At 38.5% G+C, this 27,871-nt stretch overlaps 1 protein-coding gene across 4 annotated transcripts in view; it reads left to right on the forward strand.

Moving 5' to 3' along the window:
- CDC42SE2 (CDC42 small effector 2) overlaps positions 1–27,871 on the forward strand; it is a 150,907-nt gene that overhangs the window by 109,966 nt on the left and 13,070 nt on the right. For all 4 annotated transcript variants that reach the window (XM_081232770.1, XM_081232768.1, XM_081232769.1 and 1 more), the window contains one exon: positions 25,250–25,351. In XM_081232770.1, coding sequence (XP_081088896.1) covers positions 25,250–25,351 — 102 coding nt within the window. The remainder of the gene's footprint in view (positions 1–25,249; positions 25,352–27,871) is intronic.

Raw genomic sequence — 27,871 nt, forward strand, 5'->3', positions numbered from 1 at the left:
TAAGTGATGATGTGGTAACTGCCATATTAAAAAAACAAAGGAAGGGCACTGTGCTCCATGTTTTAGAGAGTCTAAGGTTTCTTCGAGGGAAATGGGTGAAGAATTGGAAGGGGATGGAATGGGTCAGTAGACGGGTTGTTAGAAGACCTTAGACCTTAGACATGAAAGGCATGAAAGCTGTTACTGCAGCCTGAGAGTATGAACCAACAGTTCTATGAAAGGTAGCTAGAGGAAACTCTAGGTGAGGGCATTCTATAATTTCAGGGGATTTATGTCAGACAAGAGTGTTTGCTCAAATGTGGTGTATTTCCATCAGTACTATGCGATAAGGACCTTAGACGGCATAGATTCATGTAGAACTTCCTTTTTTAGGAATCACATTTCCACACACCCTAAATGAGGTGTGAGTATGATAGATACGTTGTCATTTTTCCTTTTTCTGGAAACGTAAATGTGCATGCTCTTGATTTGTTTAATTACACAGAAAATCACATTACGTAACCACAATCATCTCAAAGCATTTAGTAGATGAAGTTATGTAATAGAAATAGAAAATTACCCTTATCAGTGGAGAAATGAGAAATATCCCTACTTTGTAGAAAGGCAGTGTAGAGGACTGATTCAAATGTCTTAACTGTATTGCTGAACCTAGAAATTACCAAGATTATCTTATTCACTGGAACTGCCTGTCCTGCCTCAGGAGTGGCTACTGTATTTCTTCATAGAGACAGTAAGCTGCTTATACCTGAGGAGAAATTTTCAATTTGTATACATGAGCTTGAAGACAAACTAGAAAGGCTCTTGGCATAAGGATTTTGGTGTTCCTACCCTGTTTTGTGCTGATAGCAGTCAGGAAGTGCTGGTAAGTTAGTGTCCATATCATTCTGGATGAGTTCAAGCTGGGGGAGGGGGTGAGATGGTAGTAGAAAGCCATTTATCTTCAGAAACTAGAATGCTTTTCTAAGTTTGTAAATGTCAGAGAGGAAATGGTTTTCTTTAATGCTTTTACTAAATTGATCTTTATTCAGTTTAGATTGGAGTTTTTTAATATATACGTCAAAGTAAAACAAGCTATTTCTTAGCAAGCCATGTGGTGGCTGCCATTTATAGTTACTTAAAAAGTGACACCAGCAAAAATAATAATTCAAAAGTAGACAGTTGTATACTGAACCTCATACACTCAGCTTCAACAATATCAGTTCTTATCTGATCTTGTTCATCTCAGTGCATCTACTTTGCTCTTTTCTGTATTATTTTGAAGCCAAATTGCAAGCATTATTTCATTTTATACATAAATATGGCAGTATTTATCTCTAAGAGATAATGATTCATATTTAACATAAGCACAATACCATTATCATACCAAAAAAGTACTTTAAAAGTTTGTTTTATATATAAATATACTATATAATAAGTAGTTATGAAACATATTATGAAGTAAATATTACCCAAATTAAGACATGGAGCATTGCCAACACCCCAGAAGCACCCTAGCATTCTTTTCATTTACATCCCTGCTCCCAACACCTGGAGGAGCCACTGCCCTGCTTTTTTATGGTGATCACTTCCTTATTGTGTTTTATGATTTTACCATTTGTATATGCCCTGAGCAGTATAGGTTAATTTACCTGTTTTAACTTTGAATGGTGTTCCAGTGGATATAATTGTGTTTTCTTCTTTAATTCAATGCTAAATTTATAAGATTAATCCATATTGAGGCAGGTAACTAAACTTCATTTCCACTTTTCTTGAACGTTTTGTTGTATGACTACACCATGTACATCCATATAGTCCTTTTGAAATTCTGAGTTGTTCCCCGTATGGAACTGTTAGGAATGATGCTCTTTCGTGCCTTTGTGTATGTGTTGCCCGGTGAACACGTGCTTGAGGTTCTCTAGGGTGTATACCTAGGAGTGAAATTATTGGTTCTAAAGTCTAAGGACATTAGCTTTTACCATGCAAGACAACATTGTTTTAAATTTGGTGTTATCAATTTGTGTTCCTACCAGCAGTTTGAGTTACCAACCTTGTTACATAGCCTCATTAAATGCATGATGTTTTCAGACTCAGTTTTTATCAGTCCGAGAGGAAATGTTTACCCTTGCATTATCTTGCATTTTAATTTAATGAGAGTGAAAAGTAACCTGATTTTTTTAAACTTCTAGGTTGTGAGCTTCAGGATTGTACGGAAATCAGAGATTTCTTGAAATAAAATTCTCCAATTCAGCTCCTCCACACTTATGTTCATCAGCGCATTCCATTTGTATTATACCATAAGACGAGTTCTCTGAGAGTACAGAAAAACACATTTAGATAAATTGAAGCCCATGAAGTTAAGACATTATACTATAGCAGCTTTCATTCCTGTATTTAGTTTCAAGTATGATTAAGCATTACTCTAATTCAGTGCTTTTTGTTTACCCTGTTTATAGTAACTATTACAGAAATAAATGCATTCAGAAGCCACCAGACATCTGTGTCATCCTATACACAAAATATTAGTAGAACTTAAGAAAAGATGAAAAGTAAAAATAGAAGGTCTAGTATTTTCCTCTCACATTCCAGCAGATCATTTTGAACACCCCCCAGGTGAGCATTTCCCACATTGGAGACCATTGAATACAGAACAAGTCAGAGCATGGAGCTCTAGAGTTGAGAAATAGGATTATCTTATCTTTACTGTGATAAAAATAATTACCACTGGAATAAAAAGGGAAAGAAACGCAGGGAAAATTGTTTTTGATGAACAGGAAGAGAAAAAAATATTGTGGTCAAATAGTTTTTAAAAATATATATTTATATGGCAGATAAGTCCTAACTTAACTTTTTTTCTATATGCTCATTAGAAAATGCTATCTGTATCTTCATAAAGAAAATGTTCCTCATTTATGAGGTCATGTTAAGTAGCCAGTGTGAGCTCCTATTAACTGACAGCTTACATGAATCCTGAAACATTTCTTAAAAGAGCTATTGTTTTCAAGTCATCTCTCACCTACCGCATCTGGGAGATTGTCATGTTTATTTAGAAAACACTTTCTTCATTTACGTGTTCTGTTATTTGTGTAAATGATGTGAAAGTCTGCATCTTTTCATAAGGCATTGAATGCTTAAAATGGCTAAAATTAAGGTGCTTCTGAAATACCAATAGCATGAACCTTTGCATTGTTTTGTTTTACTGATTCTTGGGTTTTATAAACATAGAAACAGCAAGGATAAAGAGGATTAAGTCTTTATTTGTCCAGAGTTAGTGGTTTGGGTCCTGATTCTCACATGGCCTTGGTATATACAAATAGGAGGGAAAGTTAAGGATCTCAATTTTATTATTTAAAAAATCAGAAGGCAAAAGAAAGAAAGGAAATCAGTACCAGGCAGGTAAAGTCTAGTTAATAAACTATTCACGGTTGTAGAAGAATAAAATGTTTATGTAAACTTTATGTAATCTGTGATTAAAGGGCAGTTAGAATTTAGATAATTTCTGGGGCCTAATACTATAGTAGTATTTTAATAATTATGAAGTCAATACTATATAGGACATTTTTAGAAGCACTTCAGAATCTGTTCATCTGTGATATAAACACATGATAAAAACCATTCTGTTCTTCCATCTTTCTCTGCCTTAAACATGTTTATAGTGGGTAGAAAATATTACCGATCAATTTTGTTAACTCGCATATGCAAGACAGATTCTAAGATCTCAGCTCTATCTCCTTTAAGTACTGAATAAAGGTTGGTCTCTTATCACCTCTGTACATGGTAAAAATTCTTCTAATTTCTTAGATATTTCTAGTGCTCATGTTCCAATTACTTTTGTAGATTGACCTTTCTTTTAGTTCCTTGAAGAGCTATTTTTTATGCTTATACTCTATTTTAGCAGGTGAGACATCATTTGTTCTGTTTCGTTTTGGTTTGTCATTTGTTAGCTGTTTTCATTTGTGAACTGAAAATAATTTTCATACAATCATAAAATTATAGTCTTAAAGGCATCTAAGCAAACATCTAGTCAGATGCGTCACTCACACACAGATTTGGAAACTATTAAGTGAACTAGTAAACTAAGTTAAGCCTAGTGAGTTAATGGCAAAGCCTTGGCATTTTAAGACTAGTTTTCTCTAGTATGTGTTTCAATAAATTTTACCCAAATGGACATGAATACACACATTGGATATGCAGTTGAATTATAAGACTATGCAAAAATACATCACTAGTTTTGATAAGTTATGGTGAAACCAGCAGTGTTTCAACATTTTAAAAGGTTCTTGGGAATTCCCTGGTGGTCCAGTGGTTAGAACTCGGCACCTTCACTGCTCAGGGAACTAAGATCCTACAAGCTGCGAGGCACAGACAAATTTAAAAAAAAAAAAAAATTCTTGCCAGTAAATGTTAATTATTATTTGCCATTTTTAAAGATCTTAGTTTGAATGCTTTCATACATATTAACTTAATGATAATAAATGCCTGCCATTGTAACACACACACACACACACCCATCACTCTTTTTTGTGGTTTAGATTTTGGTTTTGTTTTATTTGTTCTTGGAGTGTCTACCTGAGTAGCATTTGGGTGATGTCCTCACTGGAATCTTAACATGCACAAATCCTTCTGCATGTCTCCATTATGCATATATGCATGGATTCAAAAATCATTAAGATACTGGAAATAGTATTAGCTGTCAGTCATGCATATAGGATAAACAGAATCTCCCATACATTAAATAAGTTACTAGATGTCATTTCTCACTGACCTTAAGAACAGATAAAGTATGTATAGCCGATTCACTTTGTTATAAAGCAGAAACTAACACACCATTGTAAAGCAATTATATTCCAATAAAGATGTTAAAAAAAAAGCAGATAAAGTTACTAAGAAACATAAGACAAGTGTGCTTTCAGTAGTGCTTAGCTGTCAGAAATTGATCTCATTTTTATGAGCCCCAAAGTTATGGGTAGTTATGAAAAACCAAACAAGTTTTTCCCTTTTTTCTACCCTCTTCATAGGAGATCTGGTTTTCTGTGAGCTTAAGAGTTGTTCAAATAAGGGTTTGAATTGCTCCCAATGCTTATTTACTGTGTGACCTTGAGCAGATAGGAATACTGTGTGACCTCTGCAAATAGGAATAATGACACCTATCTAATAGGCTTAAATATATTAAAGTAGATAATAAAGTATATTAAATAAGGTAATTTATGTTAAGCACTTAGCATAGTGCCTGGCATGCAGTAAGTGCTCTTATGAATGTTTAGTTGACAAATTGCAGTTTCCTCTCATTTTATTTTATTTTATTTATTTTTTTGTGGTACGCGGGCCTCTCACCACTGTGGCCTCTCCCGCTGTGGAGCACAGGCTCCGGACGCGCAGGCTTAGCAGCCATGGCTCATGGGCCCAGCCACTCCGCAGCATGTGGGATCTTCCTGGACCGGGCACGAACCCGTGTCCCCTGCATCGGCAGGTGGACTCCCAACCACTGCGCCACCAGGGAAGCCCTCCTCTCATTTTAAATAATGGTTGATTTTATTTTGTTTTGTTGTGTTTTAAATCTCAGTTGGTTATTTCCAAGCACATTCTATTTGAAATGAACTGGACCTTCAAAGCTTGAAAAATTGGTCTCTTACCAGAAGTATTTTGGTTTGGTTTGGTTTTCAATTACCAGGAAGAGAGATCCAGGTGTGTAACATAGAGAGGATGTTGGACTGAGCACACACATACAGTCTCCTCCCTCCTGAAACCCCACTTTGCATGACATTAAAGGAGTTTAAAAAACAAAAAGGGGTAAAACCCACAAAGGAAAAGAATGCAGAGAAAACATAAGCATGGATGAAAGATAATAAAACACAGATGATAGATTTGGAATTTGCAGAACATAGCCACACCCAGTTGCCTGCACAGGGGGATACTGACCAGAAGCAAACCAGAGTCTTAACTGCCTTGCTCTTGGAAGGCCTGCAACTAGGCTTGAACTGCTCAGGCTGGCCTGCAGCAGATTGTTCTCTAGAGAACTGACCAGCTCTGCAGAGACCTGGTGATTTCTGTGGTTGTGGGCTCCCCAAGGAAAAAGCCAGTTTCACCATCTTCTCACCTGTCCTTGAACCCACCATTCAGCATGCCTGACCCATGTGTACTAAGCCTCATTTGGACGGTGGGTGATCATCAGGCATGAAGAAAGCTAAAAGAAATTAACCAAACGAAAGCACTCAAAGGAAATAGATGATACAGGGAATAGAAAAGAACTAAAAAGCAATAAAAACTGTGAATATTCCTCAGATGATTAAGATATTGGACCCATTAAATAAGAACAATGTGCCTACACAGGAATGGAGACAGAAAGAACAAAGTGAGAAGAAGAAATAGTGTTTGGAAATGATATAGCTGAGATAAAGAAGTGCAGTGGAAGGGCTGGAAGATAAAGAAATCTGTAAACAAAGTAAAACAAAGAGAGAGATGGAAAGTAGAAGGGAAAAGCTAAGATAATTAGATGATCAATCCTGAAGGTTCAAAATCAGCCTAATTAGAGTTTCACAAAGTAGAAGAAAGAGGCATTGGAGGAGAATAAATTATCAAAGTGTTTGCCAAAAAGTTTGGGGTTTTTGTAACATCTTACAGAAAACCCAAACAAACTTTTTGGACAACCCAATAATAATACAGGAACATTTCCCTGAACTAAAAAACAGCGTAAGTGTTTTGGTTGAAGGCCAGTTGAAAAATACCCATTCCATTTAGTGACATTTCAGACTATATGGATTAGTTGTTCAGCTGTTTAACCAGTTGTACTGCAAGAAATTTGTGGATGGTATTGCAACAATTAATGTTCGTTTCATAGGAAGTTAAGCAAACAAAAAGAAGCAATTCAACACAAAACATAGTACAAGAAAAATTAATTGTAGAACATTGCTTGGCTTGATTGTGAACAATATTTACAAAAAGTTAATATAAGCATTTGATTTTTCTCTTTCTATTTTATGTATTAAATGTTTGGGGGAATTACATAACTTCTTTTGAAACACAAAGGTATTTATTTTAGAAAAACTGTATATATGGTGGTGTAAAGGAAAGACAGTGGACAAGGAAGACTCCCAGACCTGCTTTAGTTAGCTGTGGGACCTTGGCAAGTAATATGCTTTCCCTAGGTACATTAGTGTCCTGTGGCTGCCACTGACCGATTATCCAAGTTTAGTGGCTTAAACAACACAAATTTATTCTCTTTAGTTCCAGAGGTGAGAAGTCCAATTTAGGTCTCACTGCCATAATATCAGTGGTAGACCATTGTATTATACCACATTTTCTTTGTTCAGTATACAGTGATTTCCTGAAGTTAGCTCTACTATACACACATATATGCATGTATATACAGGGTACAGAAACAATCTCAAGTGGACGTGTGGTAGCAGAAATCTCTAGTGTAAAGGGTTTAACGTGCAAAAGCATTGAAAAATATATCATTAGTACTTAGAGAAGCTATTTCAGGTTGTTAGTTTTTGTTGTTTTTTTTTTTGCGGTATGTGGGCCTCTCACTGTTGCGGCCTCTCCCATCGCGGAGCACAGGCTCCAGACGCGCAGGCTCAGCGGCCATGGCCCATGGGCCCAGCCGCTCCGCGGCATGTGGGATCCTCCCGGACCAGGGCACGAACCCATGCCCCCTGCCTCAGCAGGCAGACTCTCAACCACTGCGCCACCAGGGAAGCCCCAGGTTGTTAGTTTTAAGCCTATTTTGTATTTCAGTTTTCATACTTGCAATGTGTGACTTAAACAAGATACTAACTTTAAACAGAAAGAGAAAAGGAAATCCCTATGTTCGCTTCAGGTTTCTCACTGAGAGATGAGAATGTCTAGTTCCTTCAGTTTTGCATTTAGCAATTTTGCCCTTGAAAAGATCACTATAAACTTGCTTAGAGATTCCTTATAAAAAACAAATATTGGGGGCTTCCCTGGTGGCGCAGTGGTTGAGAGTCCACCTGCCAATGCAGGGGACACGGGTTTGTGCCCCGATCCGGGAGGATCCCACATGCCGTGGAGCGGCTGGGCCCGTGAGTCATGGCCGCTGAGCCTGCGCGTCTGGAGCCTGTGCTCCGCAACGTGAGGGGCCGCAGCAGTGAGAGGCCCGCGTACCGCAAAAAAAAAAATGTTGGGGCCTCCTGTGAACTTCTCATCTGTTACCAACTTTGAAACTTATACTAAGTGGGAAAAGGCTACTTATCTACTAACCTCTAAAGGGCAAAGTAAAGACAGCACTGCACTTAGGATTGAATTTTAGTTGTGTTACCAGCAACCCACCTATTGATAAATATTTCCAGTATGAAATGCCTTGCCGTTCTGTACTTTGACTTAGATCAAAGTCACTTCTTGTAACTCTGCTTGGGTGTTTGGATTTCTCTGTGGTGATGTGGCTCTCATCTTTTATAGAATTGCCTCCTTATATAAGCCTTTTTACCTGAGGGCCACTTCTGGCATTCCAGTGAGTGCACCACACTCTAGAAACCAGAGAAGTAGAATTATCACTTATTGTTCCCAGAGTGTATCTTCATAGAGTACAAGTTGGCAAACTGAAAAAGTTTATTATTTTTTGAAGTTTGACCTAAATATGAGAATTTGGAATCCAAAGTAGGCTACTCAGTTATTGAAGGGCAGATTTTTTTTTCTTAGATCTTTGCAGTCTACTCCTTGTTTCTCTTCCATTTGTCTTACTAATCAAGGATTAATATTAATCCTGACATATTAATGATAGATTTTTAGTTAAGATCTTAGAAACCAGACTTCCATAGGTGGTATTATCAGCTCATATTACTACCCATGGGAAAGCTGGATCTGGCTTCTTAAACATCTGTATCCAGGACCTGGGACACTGTTAAGATTCTCAACTCTGTCTCTTTCTTGATTCTTTGTACTTTCTGACTAGAGGTGGGTGTTTTTTCCATGATTGACCTCAGCTCCAGGTTCATCACCTCAGTTTAACCACCTTGAGGAAGAAAGGACATCTCCCTTAGTCCTTCCCAGGGAAGGATTCTGGGCCCAGTTTGTGTCATGTGCACACCCCATGGTCAGGGTTGTCGACTGCTGTGGTCGGCAACCTATCAAAATCATACGGTTGGGGTCAGGAAGCGGTGATTTCCCCAAAGGAAAGGAAGTGGGTTGCTGCTTCTAGAACAAAGTATGTAGAAAGAAATGGTGTATGTCCACAATAAAGATTTATGCCTATTTATACAGAAGGATAGAAATAAAATGTCACTTAGCCTGAATATCTATTAACTACTCTGGTAAAAATGTTATAAAGCTGCTTCAAATCCTTTAAGAACAATTTTAAAAGATTACTTGTTGTCTGTCTAGAATATCCTAAGCTACTGTTTAGGTGTTTAAAAAAAAAGTTAATCCAAATCAGTAAAAATAAATTGAAAACTAAGGATATGTGAATTACACAAACAGCTTTACCTTTTGGGAAATGATAAGTTTTGAATGTCAGAAACTTGAATCTCTTTAGCAAATGCTGAAGTAAACATTGGTAGAATAACCAAAGTGAAAAAAGTGAAAGAAGGCTAAAGACTTAATGCTAGTTATATACACCTTTAGCAGAATTCCAGTGAAGCTAGGGTCTATAAGCAGTTAGCTTCAGTTATCTTTTGACTTTTGTGCCATAGTAAGTAAACTTTGTATAAAGATAATGAGCAAAAGGTAGAGGCCTCCTGTATTATGCAGTTTATTCATATGGTTTTCATCCTACCCCCCAAATTATAAGTGCTATATATCATTTTGAGCACTATATCATAACTCATTAAATATTAATAGGTCATAAAATCCTCTGTGAATCATTTTTGTATAAAGTCATGGTAATAATATATTTTTCCCACAGTTACCTTATTATGTCTAATGGTTTTTTTAAAGTTTTGTTGCTCTGTTAATGTTTTGCTTACTATTTGTAGAGTATAAGAGAATGTAATTTATATAATATTACCTCCAAAGTTGGTCAGACTCAGCAGTAAAGGAGTTCATGGACACAGATAGGAGATAGTGAATTTAGTAGCTCAAATCATCACTGATACCTGTAAATAGATATATGACCTCTTTGTAATCATCCTGGTATGCTTAGGATTTATCCAGTCATTATTGGAATAAAACCATGACTCACACTTGTGATTTGTTATATTGAATAGAAATCTTGGTAGAGCCCAGAGGTAAGGAATGAAAATGGTGAGAAGTATATCATATGAGGGAATGATGGACCTGAAATTTATTTCACTACCTCCAGTCTATAAGTAGGAGTAGGTTTTCCCTCCCACCTCAGTTTTATTGAGATATAATTAACATATAGCATTGTGTTAGTTTAAGGAGTACAACATAATAATCTGATAAATGAATATACTGTGAAATGCTTACCACAGTAAGTTTAGTTAACTTATCACCTCATATGGTTAAAAACTTTTTTTCTTCTCATGACAACTTTTAAGATTTACTCTCGGCAATAATCAAATATACACGACAGTATTGCTAACTGTAGTCACCGTGCTGTACCTTATATCCCCAGAACTTACTTATCTTATAATTGGAAGTATGTACCTTTTGATCCCCTTTACCCATTCTACCACCTCCACCCCCTACGCCTCACCCCCTGCCTCTGGCTGCCACTAATCTGTTCTCTGTTTCTGTGAGTTAGGTTTTTTCAGATTTCAGATAAAAGTGAGATGGTATAGTATTTATCTTTTCTTTCTAACTTATTTCACTTAGCATAATGCCTTCCACGTTCATCAGTGTTGTCATGGATGGCAGTATTTCCATCTTTTTTTAATGGCTGAATAAAATTCCATTGTGTATCTATAGATACACATCTGTCCGTATATGCATATATCTGTCTATATATACTTATGTGGACACACACACACACACACACACATCACATTTTCATTATTCAGCCATTGATGGACACTTAGGTGGTTTCCATGTCTTGGCTATTGTAAGTGTGCTGCAAGAACAGGAAGATGCATGTTTCTCTGAGATAGCAGTTTCATTTCCTTCGACTGTATACCCAGAAGAGGAATTGCTAGATCATATGGTAGTTCTGTTTTTAATTTTTTGAGGGACCTCGGTACTGTTTTTTATAACAACTGCACCAATTTATATTCCCACCAGCAGTGCACAAGGGTTTCCTTTTCTCCACATTCTCACCAACATTTGCTATCTTTTGTCTTTTTGATAATAGCTATTCTAACAGGTCTGAGGTAATATCTCATTTTGGTTTTGTTTTACATTTCTCTGCTAATTAGTGATATCGAGCATCTTTTCATGTACTTGTTGGTCATCCGTATGTCATCTTTGGGAAAATATCTATTCATTTGTTCCCATTTTTAATTGGGTTGGTTTTTTGTTTTTGTTTTTAACTACTGAGTTGTATAAGTTCTTTATATATTTTAGATATTAACTCCTTATCAAATATATTATTTGCAAAATATTTTCTCCCATTCTGTAGCTGTAGGTTGCCTTTTCACTGCATTAGTTTTCTTTGCTGTGCAAAAAATTGTAATTTCATGTAGTCCAACTTATTGATTTTTGCTTTGCCTTTGCTTTTGGTATCAAATCCAAAAAATCATTGCCAAGGGTGATATCAAGGAGCTTATCCCTGCGTTTTCTTCTAGAGTTTTATGGCTTCAAGTCTTGCATTCAAGTCTTTAATCCATTTTGAATTGATTTTGGGGTACGGTGTAAGATTTTGGTCCAGTTGCATTCTTTTGCATTTGGCTATTCAGTTTTCCCAACACCATTTATTGAAGAGACTATCTTTTCCGTTGTTCCATTCCACCATTCAATTTCATTCTTGAATTTCAATTTGCTTATTAGTTCTAACAGTTTTTTGGTGGAGTCTTTAGGATTTTCTATATGTAATATCATGTCATCTGCAAATAGAGACCATTTTACTTTTTTCTTTCCAGTTTGGATGCCTTTTTTTTCCTTGCCTGATTGCTCTGGCTAGGATTTTCAATATATGGGAAAAAAGTGGTGAGAGTGGGCATCTTTGTCTTGTTTCTGATCTTAGAGGGAAAGCTTTCAGCTTATCACCATTGAGTTCATGTTAGCTGTGGACTTGTCATATACAGGCATACCTTGGAGATATTGTGGGTCAAGTTACAGACCACCACACTAAAGCAAATATTGCAATAGAGAGTCAAGTGAATTTTATGGCTTCCCAATATATATAAAAGTTATATTAATATTATACTGTAGTCTGTTAAGTGTGCGATAGCATTATGTCTAAGGAAAAACACGTATCTTAATTAAAAAACGCTTTACTGATAAAAAAATGCTAACCATCATCTGAGCCTTCAGCAAGTCATGATGTTTTTGCAATAGTCATATCAAAGATCACCATAACAAGTATGATAATAGTGAAAAAAATTGAAATATTGTGAGAATTACCAAAATATGATACAGAAACACAAAGTGAGCAAATATTGTTGGCAAAATGGTGCCAGTGGATTTGCTCAATGCACAGTTGCCACAAACCTTCAATTTGTAAAAAAACGCAGTATCTGTGGGGTACAATAAAGCAAAGTGCAATGAAATGAGACATATCTGTGCAGTCTTTTTTATGTTGAGGTATGATCTCACTATTCCCACTTTATTGAGAGTTTTTATCAAATGGATGTTGAATTTTGCCAAATGCTTTTTCTGCTTCTTTGAGATCATGTGACTTTTAGCCTTCATTTTGTTAATGTGGTATACTATCCTTCTATCTCTGTAATAAATCCCACTTGATCATGGTGTATGATCCTTTCATTGTACTGTTGAATTCAATTTCTTAAGATTTTCTTGAGAATTTTTGCATCTTTGTTCGTCAGGATTATTGGCCTGTAATTTCTTTACTGACCTTGAATGGTTCTGGTATCAGCGTTATGCTGGCCTCATTTGGAAGTGTACTCTTTGATTGTTTTGGAAGAATGTGAGAAGGATTGGTATTAATTCTTCTTAAATGTTTGGTAGAATTCACCAGTGAAGCCATGTGGTCCTATAGTTTGTTGAGAGGTTTTTGATCACTGATTCAGTCTCCTTACTTGTTATTGGTCTGTTTAGATTTTCTATTTCTTCATGGTTTAGTCTTGGTAGGTTTGTATGTTTCTAGGAATTTATCTGTTTCTTCTAGGTTGTCCAGTTTTTTGGCATGTAACTGTTCATAGTAGTCTTCATGATTCTTTGTATTTCTGTAGTATCAGTTGTAACGTCTCCTCTTTTCTAATTTAATTTCTCTTTTTTTTGTAAGTCTAAAGGTTTTTCTATTTTATCTTTTAAAAAAGTAGCTCTCTGTTTTGTTAATCTTTTCTATTGTCTTTTAGTTTCTTTTTCATTTATTTCCACATGGATCTTTGTTATTTTCTTCCTTCTACTAACTTTGGGTTTAGTTCGCTCTTTTTCTAATTCCTTGAGGTAAAAAGTTACATTATTTATTTGAGCTCTTTGTTGTTGTTAACGTAGTTGGTTATTGCTATGAACTTCCCTCTTAGTACTGCCTTTGCTGCATCCCATAAGATTGGTATGTAATATATCCATTTTTACTTTTCTCAAAATGTTTTTTGATTTCCCTTGTAATTTCTTCTGTGACCTTTTGGTTATTTAGTAGTATGTTTTTAAAGTGGGTTTTCCACTTTTTTTTCCTTGTAATTGATTTCTCATTTCATACCATTGTGGTCAGAAAAGATGCTTGATATGACCTCAGTCTTTTAAAATTTATTAAGACTTAAACTGTAGCTTAACATATGATCTGTCCTCCATTTTATTAAGGTATATTTTTGGAGTTTTATTTTGTTCTTTTGTTTGGAACGTGTTCCTCTGTTTCTTCATTTTCCTGGGCTCTCTGTGCTGGTTTCTGTGCATTATATAAAACAGCCACCTCTGCCAGGTGTGACATACTGGTCATATGTAGGAGTTGAACCTTATCATTCAGCCTGGCCCAAGGTCTTGGTTGTCTCTCAAACCTTGTGATTGTCCAAAGGGGAGGATCTCACTCAGCACCTAGATGCAGGCTGACTGGAAGTCAGACCCTCAGGCAGCATCTTTTAAACTATGCAAGTAGACCCCTTTCACAGAAATTCTGGGAGCTAGGTATTTCTGTCTGTTCCCTCTGCACTGAGCCGTTGGGGGGATAGCTAGTTAAGAACTGGTTGATTATTTTTTTGCTGTGGGACCTGTGACCTGAAGCCCTGCTGGCCACCAAAGCCAGGCAATCAAAAAGTGTCACCCCTGGGAGGCAGCTGCAAAAGCAGTATGCTGGGTAACCTGGAATGGGCAAGAGGAAAAACGTGGAGATGGTGCCCAGTGGCCTCCTTTCTGGGCAGTATCTTAGTCTACCTCTGTGTGTGTGCTAAATTAGAAGCTTGACCCTCAGGTAGTAGCTTTTAAAATATGCAAATAGACCTCTTCCAGGGAAAGACTAGGGGAGATAGACATGTCTGACTACTGTCTGTGCACTGAGCTCTGGGGTGATAGCTGGTTGAGAAGTATTTCTTTGTTTGCTACAGTGAATAGGCTCTTCTTTTTAATGAAAACTATTGATTAAAAAATATTCTTTGGTGGCTTGGTTGTTGTAGAATTGTTTGTTCTTAATGAGAAAAACCATTCAGCCTAATGGCTCTCCAAATAATTGAAAACACACACAAAAATTGTAAAACATTATTCAGGGAGTTCAAGAGATTAACAAGTGTGAATATAAGGTAGGAACGTGAGCAATAGTCAGGAGATTCCAAGTGAGAGTTTGCCAGTGTTGGATTTGAAGGGAATATTAAAACATCACACAGTGCTTTTCAAGGTATTATCAAATTCGTTCCTGTATTTAAAGTGATTGGAAATATGCCTGGCATGTAGTAAGACTCTTAAGAATTACCCATTGTTTTAAAATATTCAGCTGTAAATCTTCAGCACCAGTGTTTCTAAACCATTGAGCTGGTGTCCTGTTAACCATGAACGTTCCTGGACCTGCCCCAAACCTGGTGGATTTGAAATTCTGCAAGAAGGTCAGCAGCCTGTGTTCTAACAAACCCCTGCAGTGATTCTGATATACAGTAAAGCTTGCTCTTGAGGTGTCACCCCGTATAAAAGCTAGAACAATGATGACAGTAGAACTACTCTATGGTAGATAGCATTACTGTAGAGCAGAAAAATAAAACAGGTAATTTTTTTTTTTGCAGAAATACGAAATCCACTAGAACTGACATCATATATATATATATATATATATATATTTTTTTTTTTTTTACATCTTCATATGTAATAGGTCCTTGAGAAATATTTGGTCATAATATTGGAGAAGACAAACAGTTTTTAGAGAACTGAGCTGACATTGTTTCTTTAAAATCCTTTTATTCATTCAACAGCCATTTATTTTCCAATGTGTCAGGCACAGCTGTGGTCATAGAAGAACTCTTAGCACAATAGGAAAATCAAACTGTGGGCAGATAAATTATAATACAGTATTTTTAAGTGTTATAATTGAAATAATGAGCCTTGTGCTCTAAATGCTTAAACCAAGGAATACCCAGCAACCTCAACTCAGAAGGTTATGTTTGAGCTGAGTCTTAAGGGATGAATAGGCAGTGCCACGTGGGAATGGATTTGGGTGAGGGCATTTCACGTAGATTGTTGACATTGCAGCCATAACTATTGCTTTCATTTTTTGTGTAAGACTCACTAGGAAAATCCTTTTCCTTTACTATAAAAAAAAATCAAATCTATTTTTATGTTGTTATAGCTTTTGTTAGTCATTTTTTCCCCCCTGTTGTATGAACTGGATGGATAATAGGATGCAATTTGAAAGCAGCTCATGTACTTAGGGGAACACTGTCAGTAGCATAGTATAAAAAGTTACTGTTTTTTTAAGAAATGCCCAGTGCCTAGTTATACTCTCAATATTTCAAAAAATTAGCTTATTTCAGAGGCTCCCGAACTTCCGTGTTTGTTGCCCTTAACACTTTAGTAATTTTTTTCATGGTGTTCCCAGGCCAAGAGAAATGCTTTACAGATTTATTTATTAACTAGTTTGGTCTAAACAGCTTAATATTTATGTTCTAAAAACTGAGTCACCATTTGAAAAAATAATACACATATATAGAAAGAAAAAATAAATTTTTATTTCTTTCCCAAATAACCTTGATTACCTATGGGATATGTGTGCCTATTAGGCTTTACACAACTCCTCAAACTGTAGGATCAGACTGAACACCACCAGCCTCTTCTCCAGTTCTATACTGACTTTTGTACAATACTTGGGCTTTTTACACAGCAGGCACTGAAAAACTGTGCTTTGCAAAGATATGTTGTTGAAAAGAGTGTGTTCTCTGAGACTGAAATTTTGAATTATCTTGAGTTAGTTCACACAGTATTGTACGTATGTTTGTTACCGACCAGGGTTCTTGGCCTTCTTAATAGAAGTTGACCAGAGGCCAGACAAGAAATTCAGGCAAGGCTTTATTGGAACCCCTGCTTGTAGCGGGGAGGTGAGGGGGAACAAACAACAGGTACCCTTGCTTGCTCACTCCCTGAGGCAGGGCAAGCTTGTTCCTTATATGGGATGAAGGTAGGAGTCAGGCTGGAGGGCCGGCTTAGGTGGTTTGCCCACCCCTTTATGGTGGTGTGTGCAGGGGGCGTGCGCAGTACTCTTTTGTTCCCGACCCCCTGCTTTTTTCTAAATTAATTAACTTATGTATGTATGTACGTATGTATGTATGTATGTATGTATGTATGTATGGCTGCATTGGGTCTGTGTTTCTGCACACGGGCTTTCTCTAGTTGTGGCGAGTGGGGGCTACTATTTACTGCGGTGCGTGGGCTTCTCATTGTGGTGGCCTCTCCCGTTGCAGAGCATGGGCTCCAGGCGCGTGGGCCTTAGCAGTCGTGGCTCATGGGCTCTAGAGCGCAGGCTCAGGAGTTGTGGCACACGGGCTTAGTTGCTCCGTGGCATGTGGGATCTTCCTGGACCAGGGATCAAACCCGTGTCCCCTGCATTGGCAGGCTGCGCCACCAGGGAAGTCCTGACCCCCTGCTTTTGCTCTGGGCTCTTCGAAAGTGGTGGCAGTTGGGTGTTTTGGTCTCTTTTTATCTTCTGTTCAGAATTTGCCCCAACTGGGCATGCAGGCAGTTATTTTTAGTCCCATACAGTTTCTTTGTATTCTGTTGCTTGAGGAGAGGTGTGCAAGCACTGCAGCATAGGGGCCCAGGTCCCAGGCTGCTTCACGTTGAGTATCATTGTGTTTCCCTCAAATTGAAAATACCACATGGGGTCCCTTGATGTTTGCCAGCTACTTGACACAGTCTGGGAATCGTGGGTTTATTTGATATATTCATAGGCAGGGGATGTGGTTATACTCTCTCAGCTTTCTCTCTCCAGGTCACAAAGTTCAGTCAGTAGTATATCACTCTCTTTCAACCTTTCAAATATTTAGTCCACATTGGCATAAGTGATTGCTGTCTTGTAGCCCGAAAGCCCTAGCTTTTTTCCCTTGCTCCAGATGGCAGACCATTTTGTTCTTTATTTACATTTTATCTCCATTTCTAAAAGGACCTGAAGTTGTTCCACCTGTGCTTTTACCTTAGGCCTCCTGTTACCCTCTGGGATCTGGCCTTAAATTGCTCCTCGGTGGCATGTGTTTGCACACGAAGCTGCCCAGAGAAAGTCTTAGAGGAAGTTTCAACCTTTAAGTGATTGAGTAATCACTCTTTTCCTAGAAGCTATATTTAATCAATATTGTAGAAATGTGAGGGAGATGGAACATTTATATTGCTACAAAAATGTTTAAAAAGTTAAGCCTTAAAAACAATGTGACTGTAATGTTTATATATTCATAAATGTATTCATTTAAAAAACGTGTGTTGATGAATTGCTTTGTGCTCTGTATGGCGCTGGTCCTTGTGAGCCAACATTTTATATGCCCTCTCCATATAGGAGCACATACATGTGCCATCCAGTGGACAGTTTCAGTTTGGTGCGAGATGTAAATTTTACTTTGGTGGAAGTGAACACAAGATTCTCTGGGAGCAGAGAGGAGGAGCATCTAGCCTCAGAGCAGAGGGTTTGAGGCCTGAGTTAGTCAAGGAGCAGGAGGAAGGATCCTTTCAGGTCAAGGGCGAGAAGTGAGAAGAGAGTGAGATCATAGCATATTTAGGGAATTTCAAGTAGCAGATGAAAGCTTAGAATGCAAGAAAGTATTAAAAGAGGAGGCTAGGGCTTCCCTGGTGGCGCAGTGGTTGAGAGTCCACCTGCCGATGCAGGGGACACGGGTTTCTGCCCTGGTCCGGGAAGATCCCACATGCTGCGGAGCGGTTGGGCCCGTGAGCCATGGCCGCAGAGCCTGCGCGTCCGGAGCCTGTGCTCCACAACAGGAGAGGCCACAACAGTGAGAGGCCCACGTACCGCAAAAAAAAAAAAAAAGAGGAGGCTAGAGAGAGAAACAGGATTTCATAGGCTTTGGGATTTTGAATTTAGCCTGCAAGTTTTGGAAAGCTGTTGAGGGATTTTAAAGTGGTGAGTAGCATCAGTTTTGTACTTTAGAAAGGTCTGTCTAAACCCAGGGCAAAGAATATTGGGAGGGGAAGGAATGTTGTAAAGCTTGAAGCAAATGAGTTAGGAGGCTACTACAGTGATGTAGGTGGAAGGCGGTAGGGACTGCAAGTAAGGCTGTGGCAGTGACATGGGGATGGAGAGAGCGAAAGGGTAGAATCCACAGGATGTGATGTGATAGTATGGGGAAGGAGGAGGAGTGAGGGGCAGTCTTCACACCTGGCTTGAAGCACTGGTGGAAGTGTTGTTCACCAAAATGGGGCCCGAAGAGAAAGACTAGATTACAGAAATAAGATTGTATGTTCAGTTGTGGACATGGGAAATTGGAGTATCCTCTCAGCATGCACATGGACATGTCCGGTAAGCGCTTGGATGTGTAGTCTAATGCCCAGCAAAGAGAAAATAGACTTACTAGTCATCAGCACAGAGTTAATAAGGTGGAGACATGGGAGAGGAAGAAAGGGGACCTAGGATGTATTGGAGAAGGCCGCCATACACGAGACACACAGAAGCGGAGGGATGGAGGTGGTAGCCAGATATGAGTGTGAAACCAGAGAAGATGGGTCTTTTGGAAGAATGATCTCAGAATAATCCTTTCTGTAAATTTTACATTCCAGGTTTTTAAAATAAATATTTGCCAAGTAATTTTTATTTTCAAAGAAGGAACATGTGATGGGAGTACATGAATGAAGCACATAAAGAGCAGTGTTAAACTAAATGGATACTGTAGCTAGCCTTATATTGATGAGGTAGCTCTGCAGTGTATTTCTGAAAAACTTCACATATCTTCTATAGTTTGGGGAGGAAGACAGGAAGTGGGTAGAGAATTTTAGAATTGTAAAGCATCTGAAAGAATGAGGGCAAGATTACATTCTGATGGAAATCAGACATGAAAGTAAATGTTTATTCATATTTGTGTCACAGCATTTTTACTAGTACACAACGGTGCGTAAGTTTTTATGTAAAGTTGTAAGACTAGGAGGAATATAAATGAATTAGCATATCTCTTTTAAAACTTATTTTTAAAAACTTATTAGGGAAAGAAGAGGACCCCCTCCCACCTCGGCCCGCCACCTGCCCATGTGTGTAGTCCCCAGCTTCAGTAGTTATTGATGGGGGGACCATCTTGTTTCACCTATTAACCCCCCCCTCCACTGGATAATTAAAAGCAAATTCTGGATATCACATTTCATCGAACAAGTTTTTAGTATGTAACTCTAAGTTTTAAACAGCTTCAATGAGGCATAATTGACATACATTAAATGGGAAGAGACATTTTCCCTAATCCCCTGCACTGTAATACAGCTACTCGTTTTTGTGTACCTCTAGTCTTTGGCCTTATGCAGAATAACAGTTAATATTTTAAGGATGGCAAGAATTATTCAGATGGTCGACAGTTTTAGTAAAGTTCCCTATAAGGAATCAAGAAGAATAAAGTATGTTTCCAGGAAAAACTGTGACTGTGCTACTGACAGCAGTTAATACGTATCAGAGTGGAGTGCACCATTTCCTGTTTTTCTCTGTAGAGGCCTGACTCTGGAATTCCCCTTGTTTGCCCACGATTTAAATCTCGTCTGTACCCTGTGCTCTCAATATAGCACACCAGAAAAGTGGGCTGTTCTTTAAATGTCTACCTTGCATCTGAAAAATACTACGTTTTTATATCTTAAAATATTTAATTATAATTAGAATCCAGGTTTTTGATTAAGAAAGTTATAACAGAAGTCTAAAGAACACCTCAGCCTGTGTCTGGATCCTATCCCTCCTACCTTCTCTGGAAGGCTTGTAATATTGATAATCTTTATTTTTCTTTACCTTCTGTCTCTGTCTTTTCTGATTTGCCTCACCAGAAATTAAGCATAGTCGAGCCTTTCTCATATTTAAGGGAGAAAATTCAGTCTGTCCTCATTACCTCTTCTCCCTTGAGCTACGGCTGTCTTCTGTTCAGAGGCCAGACTTTGTCCACTTGTGTGTGTTGGAGTTCTCCATGTCCCCGCCTCCTGGATGCCCCTCACTCCCCCAGTGATGTCTGGAGCTCCTGTCACTGTGCTGGCACAGCATCGCCAAGGTGCTCACTTCATGTTGCTGAAACCAGGAAACACGTTTCTCTTCACCTGACCTCCCACCAGCTTGCAGAGTATTGCCTAACCTCTCCTTCACACTTTGAAGAAGTCACATCTGACTTTCCTCGTAACTTTTAGGCTGTTCCTTTTTGGCCTCCTTTAATGGCTTATTTTCCTGACCAACCTTATATAGAGTTCCTCTGTGCACTTTTCTTCCTAGGAAGTCTCATTAACTCGGACAGCTTTATTCTGGTGACTCTCAATTTCCTATCTCTAGTTTAGCCCTTTTCAGAATCCTGTATCTGTGTATTCAACTTGCCCTCTTGATAACCTCACTTGAATGTCTCATAGATGTCTCAAATTCGGTGTGTCTTAAACAGAATCTTTCATCTTCTTCCTAAAGACTGACCCTCTTCCAGTATTATCTAATCCAGTAAATCAAGTACACTCTATTCAGATCTGAAATCTGTGCATCTTTCTTAACTGTTACCTTTCAATTCTCAAATCCAGTCAACAACCAGATGCTTTTGATTTTACCCACTGAACACAGCTTGAATCTGTACACGTTCCATTTATGCTGCTGTTAGTTGAATGCAAGTAATCTCCTTTCACCAACATTACTATAACAACTTTTCTTTTGGACCCCTCCAACCTGCTTTCCATCTGTAGCTATTATGCGTTTTAAAACCATTTTGATCGTGTTATTCCCCTGCTTTAAAAGTTGTGCTCCTTCTAGCCTTAAAGAAGGAAAGACAGAAAACTTCTACTTCCAACCCTACAATCAAGGTTAGAGTAGATGGCATGAAGAACCCTTTCAGTACTAAAGGAAAAGTCTCATTCCCAACTCAGTCTAAGTTCAAGTTGAAAAGTAGTCATTATTTTCAGATTATGAATTAATTACCTAACATAATTGCTGTGATAGAAGGAAGTCGGTGTCTTCCTGTCCTTTGCTCTTCACTGTGAGAGTCTCTTTTGAACCAGTTTAGTTGTCTCCTTTTGAACATCCTCCCTCATTATGCAGAGTGTCATATTATGTTTATAAGTGTATATTAATACGCCTCTTTCAGAAGTATATCGACCTACAAGCACATCCATTCATTAATCTTTCAAGAAGCATTTCTGGGTGAGATGGCTGGTGGCCTGAGTGCTCCATGGTGACTTCTCTCCCAGCATCTTCCTGCAATAATTCAACTGTTAGAATAAATCCCTTAATGTGGATTCGTGGGCCAGGTGTAGCCATCTGCTAAGCCCCAGACACACCCTTCCAGAGGAAATGATGTGGATTCAGAACTGTTAGAAGTCCTGTGTGTTCACAGGGCAAGGGACGATCTGGAAGTAGATCTTATTCTCTGAAATAGGCCAGCCCATCACCTGCTTCAGCGGACCCTCTGGCTGAGCCAGGTGGCACCATCTGTACCTCGGGAGCTGTTGCCCCTGCAGGCTAGCCTCACAAGGCCTTCGGGGAAGTCTTCAGTCTGGCAGACACCATGAGCCCATGGAACATAACTGCCATCCTTTGTCTTCATCTGTAGATGTCTGGCCTTTTCTGCTCAGTCTGGGCTGTGCCAAGACCCTGGAAGCCTCGTTCTCCTTCAGTGCGTCACGGGGCGTTCTGTGGAAGAAACCCCAACAATTTGTCCTACTCAGGTGTCAAGAAAATTCATGTCCTCTGCTGGTGAAGATGCACTTGGGTGTGCTTTGAGAAACATAGTTTTCTAACAAGACAAATTTAATGGTAATGTAACAGTATGTTACCAAGAAGAAAACAGACACAAAACTACTGTTAACATCGTCTTTTCCCTACCTTAATCCTAGAAAAGAGAAGGTAGCATTGCTTCTCAAGGCTCATTTAGGGACTTGTGCTGTATCATCTCAGAAGAGAATAGTATGAAGGGGAAGTATGTTGAATGGGGTGGGTAGAAATAGACAAACTCAAGAGTCTGGAGAAAAAAATGGGAAACAGGGTGGAAGAGACTAGCCTGTATTGGTGGCACTTGGACTCCCACATCAAAGGATGGCTGTGGGTGACAAGTCTGTGGTTAGGGGCAGGGAATCTGTGTGAGCCTCCTTAAGTAGCACCATGTAAGGAAAAGAGAGCAGGAAATTGGCGTGTTGTGCTAAGAAACAGAAAGTTGAAGAGCATAGACAAGGGATCTAGACCCTTCCTTGGCTTACTGACACCATTTTAACCTTAAATTTTTATACAACCCTATGGGACACTGCCCCAAAGGACCGATTGGATTTCTTAACCCTTCAGAAAGGGGCTTGAAGTAACTAAATTTGGAGAAGTACAGGAATGAATATTTTACTCCCAGGTGTTATAGACTATAATTCATTCAGTCAAGCGTCTTTGATAGGAAAAAAGGAAAACGTAATACAAATTCTCAAAGAGATGAAAAATATTGCATAGCAAAGAGCTTCCAAAACATAATCATAATCGGAGAAAAATAATAATGTATCTACCACTGAAAAAAAATTACTGATCTAGAGCTGGGGTCAGCAAACCAGAACTTATGGGCCATTATGTCACCTGCCACCCATTTTTGTGCATAAATGTTTACTGGAAAACAGCTATACTCATTTGTTCTCACATTGTCTGTGGCTGCTTACACACTGTGATGACAGAGTGGAGCCAGAGCTTTGACAGAGACTGTATGACCTGCAGGCTTAAAATATTTCCTCTCTGGGGCTTCCCTGGTGGCGCAGTGGTTGAGAATCTGCCTGCCAAAGCAGGGGACACGGGTTCGAGCCCTGGTCTGGGAAGATCCCACATGCCGCGGAGCAACTGGGCCCATGAGCCACAATTACTGAGCCTGCGTGTCTGGAGCCTGTGCTCCACAACGGGAGAGGCCACGATAGTGAGAGGCCCACACACTGCGATGAAGAGTGGCCCCCGCTTGCCACAACTGGTGAAGGCCCTCACACAGAAATGAAGACCCAACATAGCCATCCATCCATCCATCCATCCATCCATCCATCCATCCATCCATAAATTAATTAATTAATTAATTAATTAATTAATTAATTAATTAATTTAAATCATTAAAAAAAATTTCCTCTCTGTACTGTACGAAAACAGTTGTGGATTCCTAAAGAGGATCAAGTGGCATTATTTTCTAATACAGTGAAACTATAAAGAGGAAACAAATAATGGAAGAAACTAGGAAGATTATACACACACACATGCATACACACAGACACACACGCTCTCCCTCCCTCCGTCCCCCACCCCCCTTAGACACACAAAGACACATTCAGATGTCCACATAACAGAAGCTCTGGAAATAGCAAAAAAGAACACAAGGAGCAATATCAAAGAAATAATACAAGAAAACTTTACTAAGCTATAGTAAAACCCGTGTTCAGATAGAGAGGGAACTCCATATACCATACAGAACACTGGAAGGAAAAACCAACAAACCTGGAGATAGTCCAGAGTCACTGTTCAACTCTGAGGATGAACATAAATACTTAAAGGAAAAACAACAGGCTGCTTTTGGGATTCTAATCTGTGGCAATAAAAGCTAGAGGGCAGTAAAACAATAGCTTCTAAAATTAATGTATGAACTCTCCACTTCTGTGGCTTTGTAGAAAATCATGTTCTGACCCCGAGGAGCTGTCACCTGTGTCTGTCTGGATACGTTTTTAGGATTTATGAGGAGCATAGCAACATTTCAGTAGATGGAGACATAAAATACTATGTTCAGAGGCAACCTAACCTAATCCAGCAACTTTGTAACTTACCTTAGTTTTGATGCAGGTGGCATTTTCAAGAGAAGTGTTCTGTTGAAAGGGAAGAAAATGGGGATACGCAGAGATGGTATTAGGACAGTAAGCCAGCTGTGCCCGTGGCCCCTCTCAGTTGATCATAGTATCTAAGGAGCCACGGAACACTCGGGTCTGATGATAACCTTCTTCTGTGGAAAAATCTCGGATGGTCAGTTTAACACAGCAGCAGGGTAGGGAGGTGTCTAGTGAGGCGGAGGGCACACTGGTAGAACAAGGATTGCAGCCTGTGGCTGAAGTTCCTGGGAAGCTGCTGGGAAGTGGGCGTCAGAAATGAGGAAGAGGCAGTTAGCTGCAGCCTGGGTGGCTGCTTGGACAGGGTTTCGTTTGCAGCCAGAATAGGCCAGAAATCAGTGAATGGGCTAGAGCCAGACCTCTCCTGCACAGATAGCTGACAGATTCCTTCCGGGTGAAGGGTAGTTGGGTATAATCTCAGTAACAACCATCAAAATAGCATCAGTCTGTTAATGATGCAAGCTAGAATGTTTTGCTTAAAATCGGAATGCTGCACTTAAGTCACACTGTTCTTTGCTAAGAATGATGGTTACAGATGATAGTTTTACATTTGTCTCACTTTTTAAAAGAATAAAACTTAAATGGTTATTATACAAATATGTGGGTGGCCAAAGTCAGACCAAATAATCTATTTTAAGTTCTAAATAATAACCTATTATTTTACTTTGCCAATCATTTTTTTGTGCATATATTTCCCTGGGGGATCTCATCATAAGAGGTGATTGTGGTGATACCAAGATATAGGTATTTTTGTGTCCTGGGCAAAAATATTATTATACGAAGTCATTTGTGCATAGTATATAAGTCTACCAGAATAAGTTTTTGTTAACAGGATCATTTTCTCAACACGTTATTCCTTATGTTTTAGAAAAGGCGCCGGCGGATTGACCGAAGTATGATTGGAGAGCCCACAAACTTTGTGCACACAGCTCACGTGGGGTCAGGAGACCTGTTCAGTGGGGTGAATTCCGTAAGTATGTGGGTGGTGGGGCCTCCAGGCATAGTCATGTATACCTGTGTAACAGGTACATACATTCTTAATGATGGCACTGTGCCCAGTGTATTATAGACATTGAACATACATACTTAATGTGAGCATCAAAGAGAAGAAAATGAACAATGAAAAATTAATCTCTTAGGTAGTTTGCCAAGTCATCTGTTTTTCTATCTGTACTAAACTCTTTGTAGCTACCTTTCTTCCAAATAAATACTTTAAAACTTTTAAAGGATTTGAATTCAGAAAGGAAGGTACTATCCCATGGATTCTCATGCCCCCTGCCACCAAAGTGACTTGGAGGTCAGCTTTTTAGTAATATTTAATGTCTTAAATTCAGTTAGTTGCCTTTTACAGACATATTTATTGCATTTCCCTTATAAAATATTAGGCTTTACCTGATATTAGAATGCTTGTTATTTATTTATTACTGTAACATAAGTTCTCATGCACTTAGCAGAGGATTAGAATTTGTATATATTTGCTGTCTTTTATAGAGGTTCCGGTGAATTTCAGAAGACACTTTAAATTTACTCAGCTGAACTCTTACTCCTTAATTTTCATCTAAGGGAAAATAGCAGTATAATAGAAACCAACAGAGGGTTTTTATCAGGGCTCTGCCACTATGTTATCCCCCATATCTAAAGTACACTGAGTTGTCTAAATGATCCCTCAAGTGTTTAGAACCAGAAAGTCAATAAGGCTTTTATAAACACAAAATTATGCTGCATTGTATGCTCACTTACTGGACAGCATTAACAAAAGACTTAACAAAAGAACAGAGACTTATAAGGTAGGTAGGTGAGTATCCTGGATACAGCAAACAAGTTTGTCACTACAGTTACTAGGTAAGCAAAGGGATGACATTTGTAGCTTCCTGGAAAGGAAACAGCTTGTTTGTTTTAAATCTGTAGGAAAAGTACACTGAACTGCTCTTGTGGAAATGTAAGAGGTGTCAGATTGCTGTTAAAATACAATTCAGTAGCTTCGTTTCCTGGATTAAGGTGGAATGAAGAGACCAAATGGGACCCTATGACTTTTGTTAATATTAAGGTCATTGTGGCATATATAAAAATGAATGCTTTCAAATTTATTATATCTGATTAATTTCTTTCTCATCAACTCGTCTTCTTCCCCACTTCTGTTCTTAAAAATTTAACTGTATCATATTAAGTTCTTAGTTCATAGTACTTAGTTAACTTTTAAAATCTCGTCTATGCACATTTCAGAATTTCCTTCAAGACTCCTATCTGGTATTTTGTCTCCATGAAAAGCCTGTCATTGATGTACATGACTCTTGCTTGCCATCAAGTTAGGTAGAATTTGAGGACTGTCCCCTGCAGGGCTGCCTGAGCTGCAGCATCAAGACGGGCCCTCAGCTGTTGTAGAGGTTCTGCCCTGCAGTCTCCAGACAGCCTCCTCTGGTTACTGAAGTAGGTTTCTTATGAGGTGTTCTAGCTCTTCAGAACCAACCCTGTCTTCCGAAGGCAGTTTGTACTCATTGCCTATGTTACGTATTAGTTTGTTGTCTCTACAAATAAATAGTTTCTCTTAAGTTCATCTATTCTGAGAATTGAGCAACAGTAATAGGAACATGGCTCGATGCATATGAAAGAGGCAGGCCACGCTGGATTATTGAATGGTCAGATGACTGGTTTCTCTTTTCCCGTAAATATACTGTTCTTCCCAAGACTACTTTTCATACTAACTTATTGCTAGAAAAGGTTTCTATGACTCTTTTAATAATATAACTTTATTGTGTTAAAATAATGCATATCCACAGTCACAGTAATACATGTCATCTCAATGCTGAGGGTTACTTACTAGAAAATCCAAGTCCTTTTGTTTGAAATTGAAGAATTGACTTTTGGAAGAAAAACGGATTTTTTTTTCCTTAGAATTTTCATGGCGTTATGAAAGTTAGCATGTAAAAATATAAAGATGTTGTTGTAAATAGGCCTAAGATACCTATAAAACCTAACTTGTCGTGTTAGGTGGGAAATTATTTGGTACCAGGGTAAAATCAAGTTTGTGCCACAAAACAGTGTTACCACAGAGGAGCAGAAAATGAACCGATAGCCTATGTCCATAAGCTTCGCAGACTAAGTAAGTTTACTTAAATAGACCTATAGATTTTAATTTTATTTATTTATTTATTAAAAATTTAAATATTTATTTATTTATTTTTGGCTGCGTTGGGTGTTTGTTGCTGCGCGAGGGCTTTCTCTAGTTGTGGCGAGCAGGGGCTACTCTTCCTTGCGGTGCGCAGGCTTCTCATTGCGGTGGCTTCTCTTGTTGCGGAGCACACCTGCATTGGCAGGTGGATTCTTAACCACTGCGCCACCAGGGAAGTCCCTCTTTTTTTTAATATATCCTTACCTAAAGTAGTCATTTGAGTAATGTGAATATAGGTATTACAGTACATCATTATGTGATATCATTGGAGTTAGTTCCACATATGTGAATTTTTCAGTAAATAAGTAAAGATTTACCCAT

Source organism: Mesoplodon bidens (genome assembly GCF_964165515.1).
Source record: "Mesoplodon bidens genome assembly, chromosome: 4".
NCBI lineage: Eukaryota > Metazoa > Chordata > Mammalia > Artiodactyla > Ziphiidae > Mesoplodon > Mesoplodon bidens.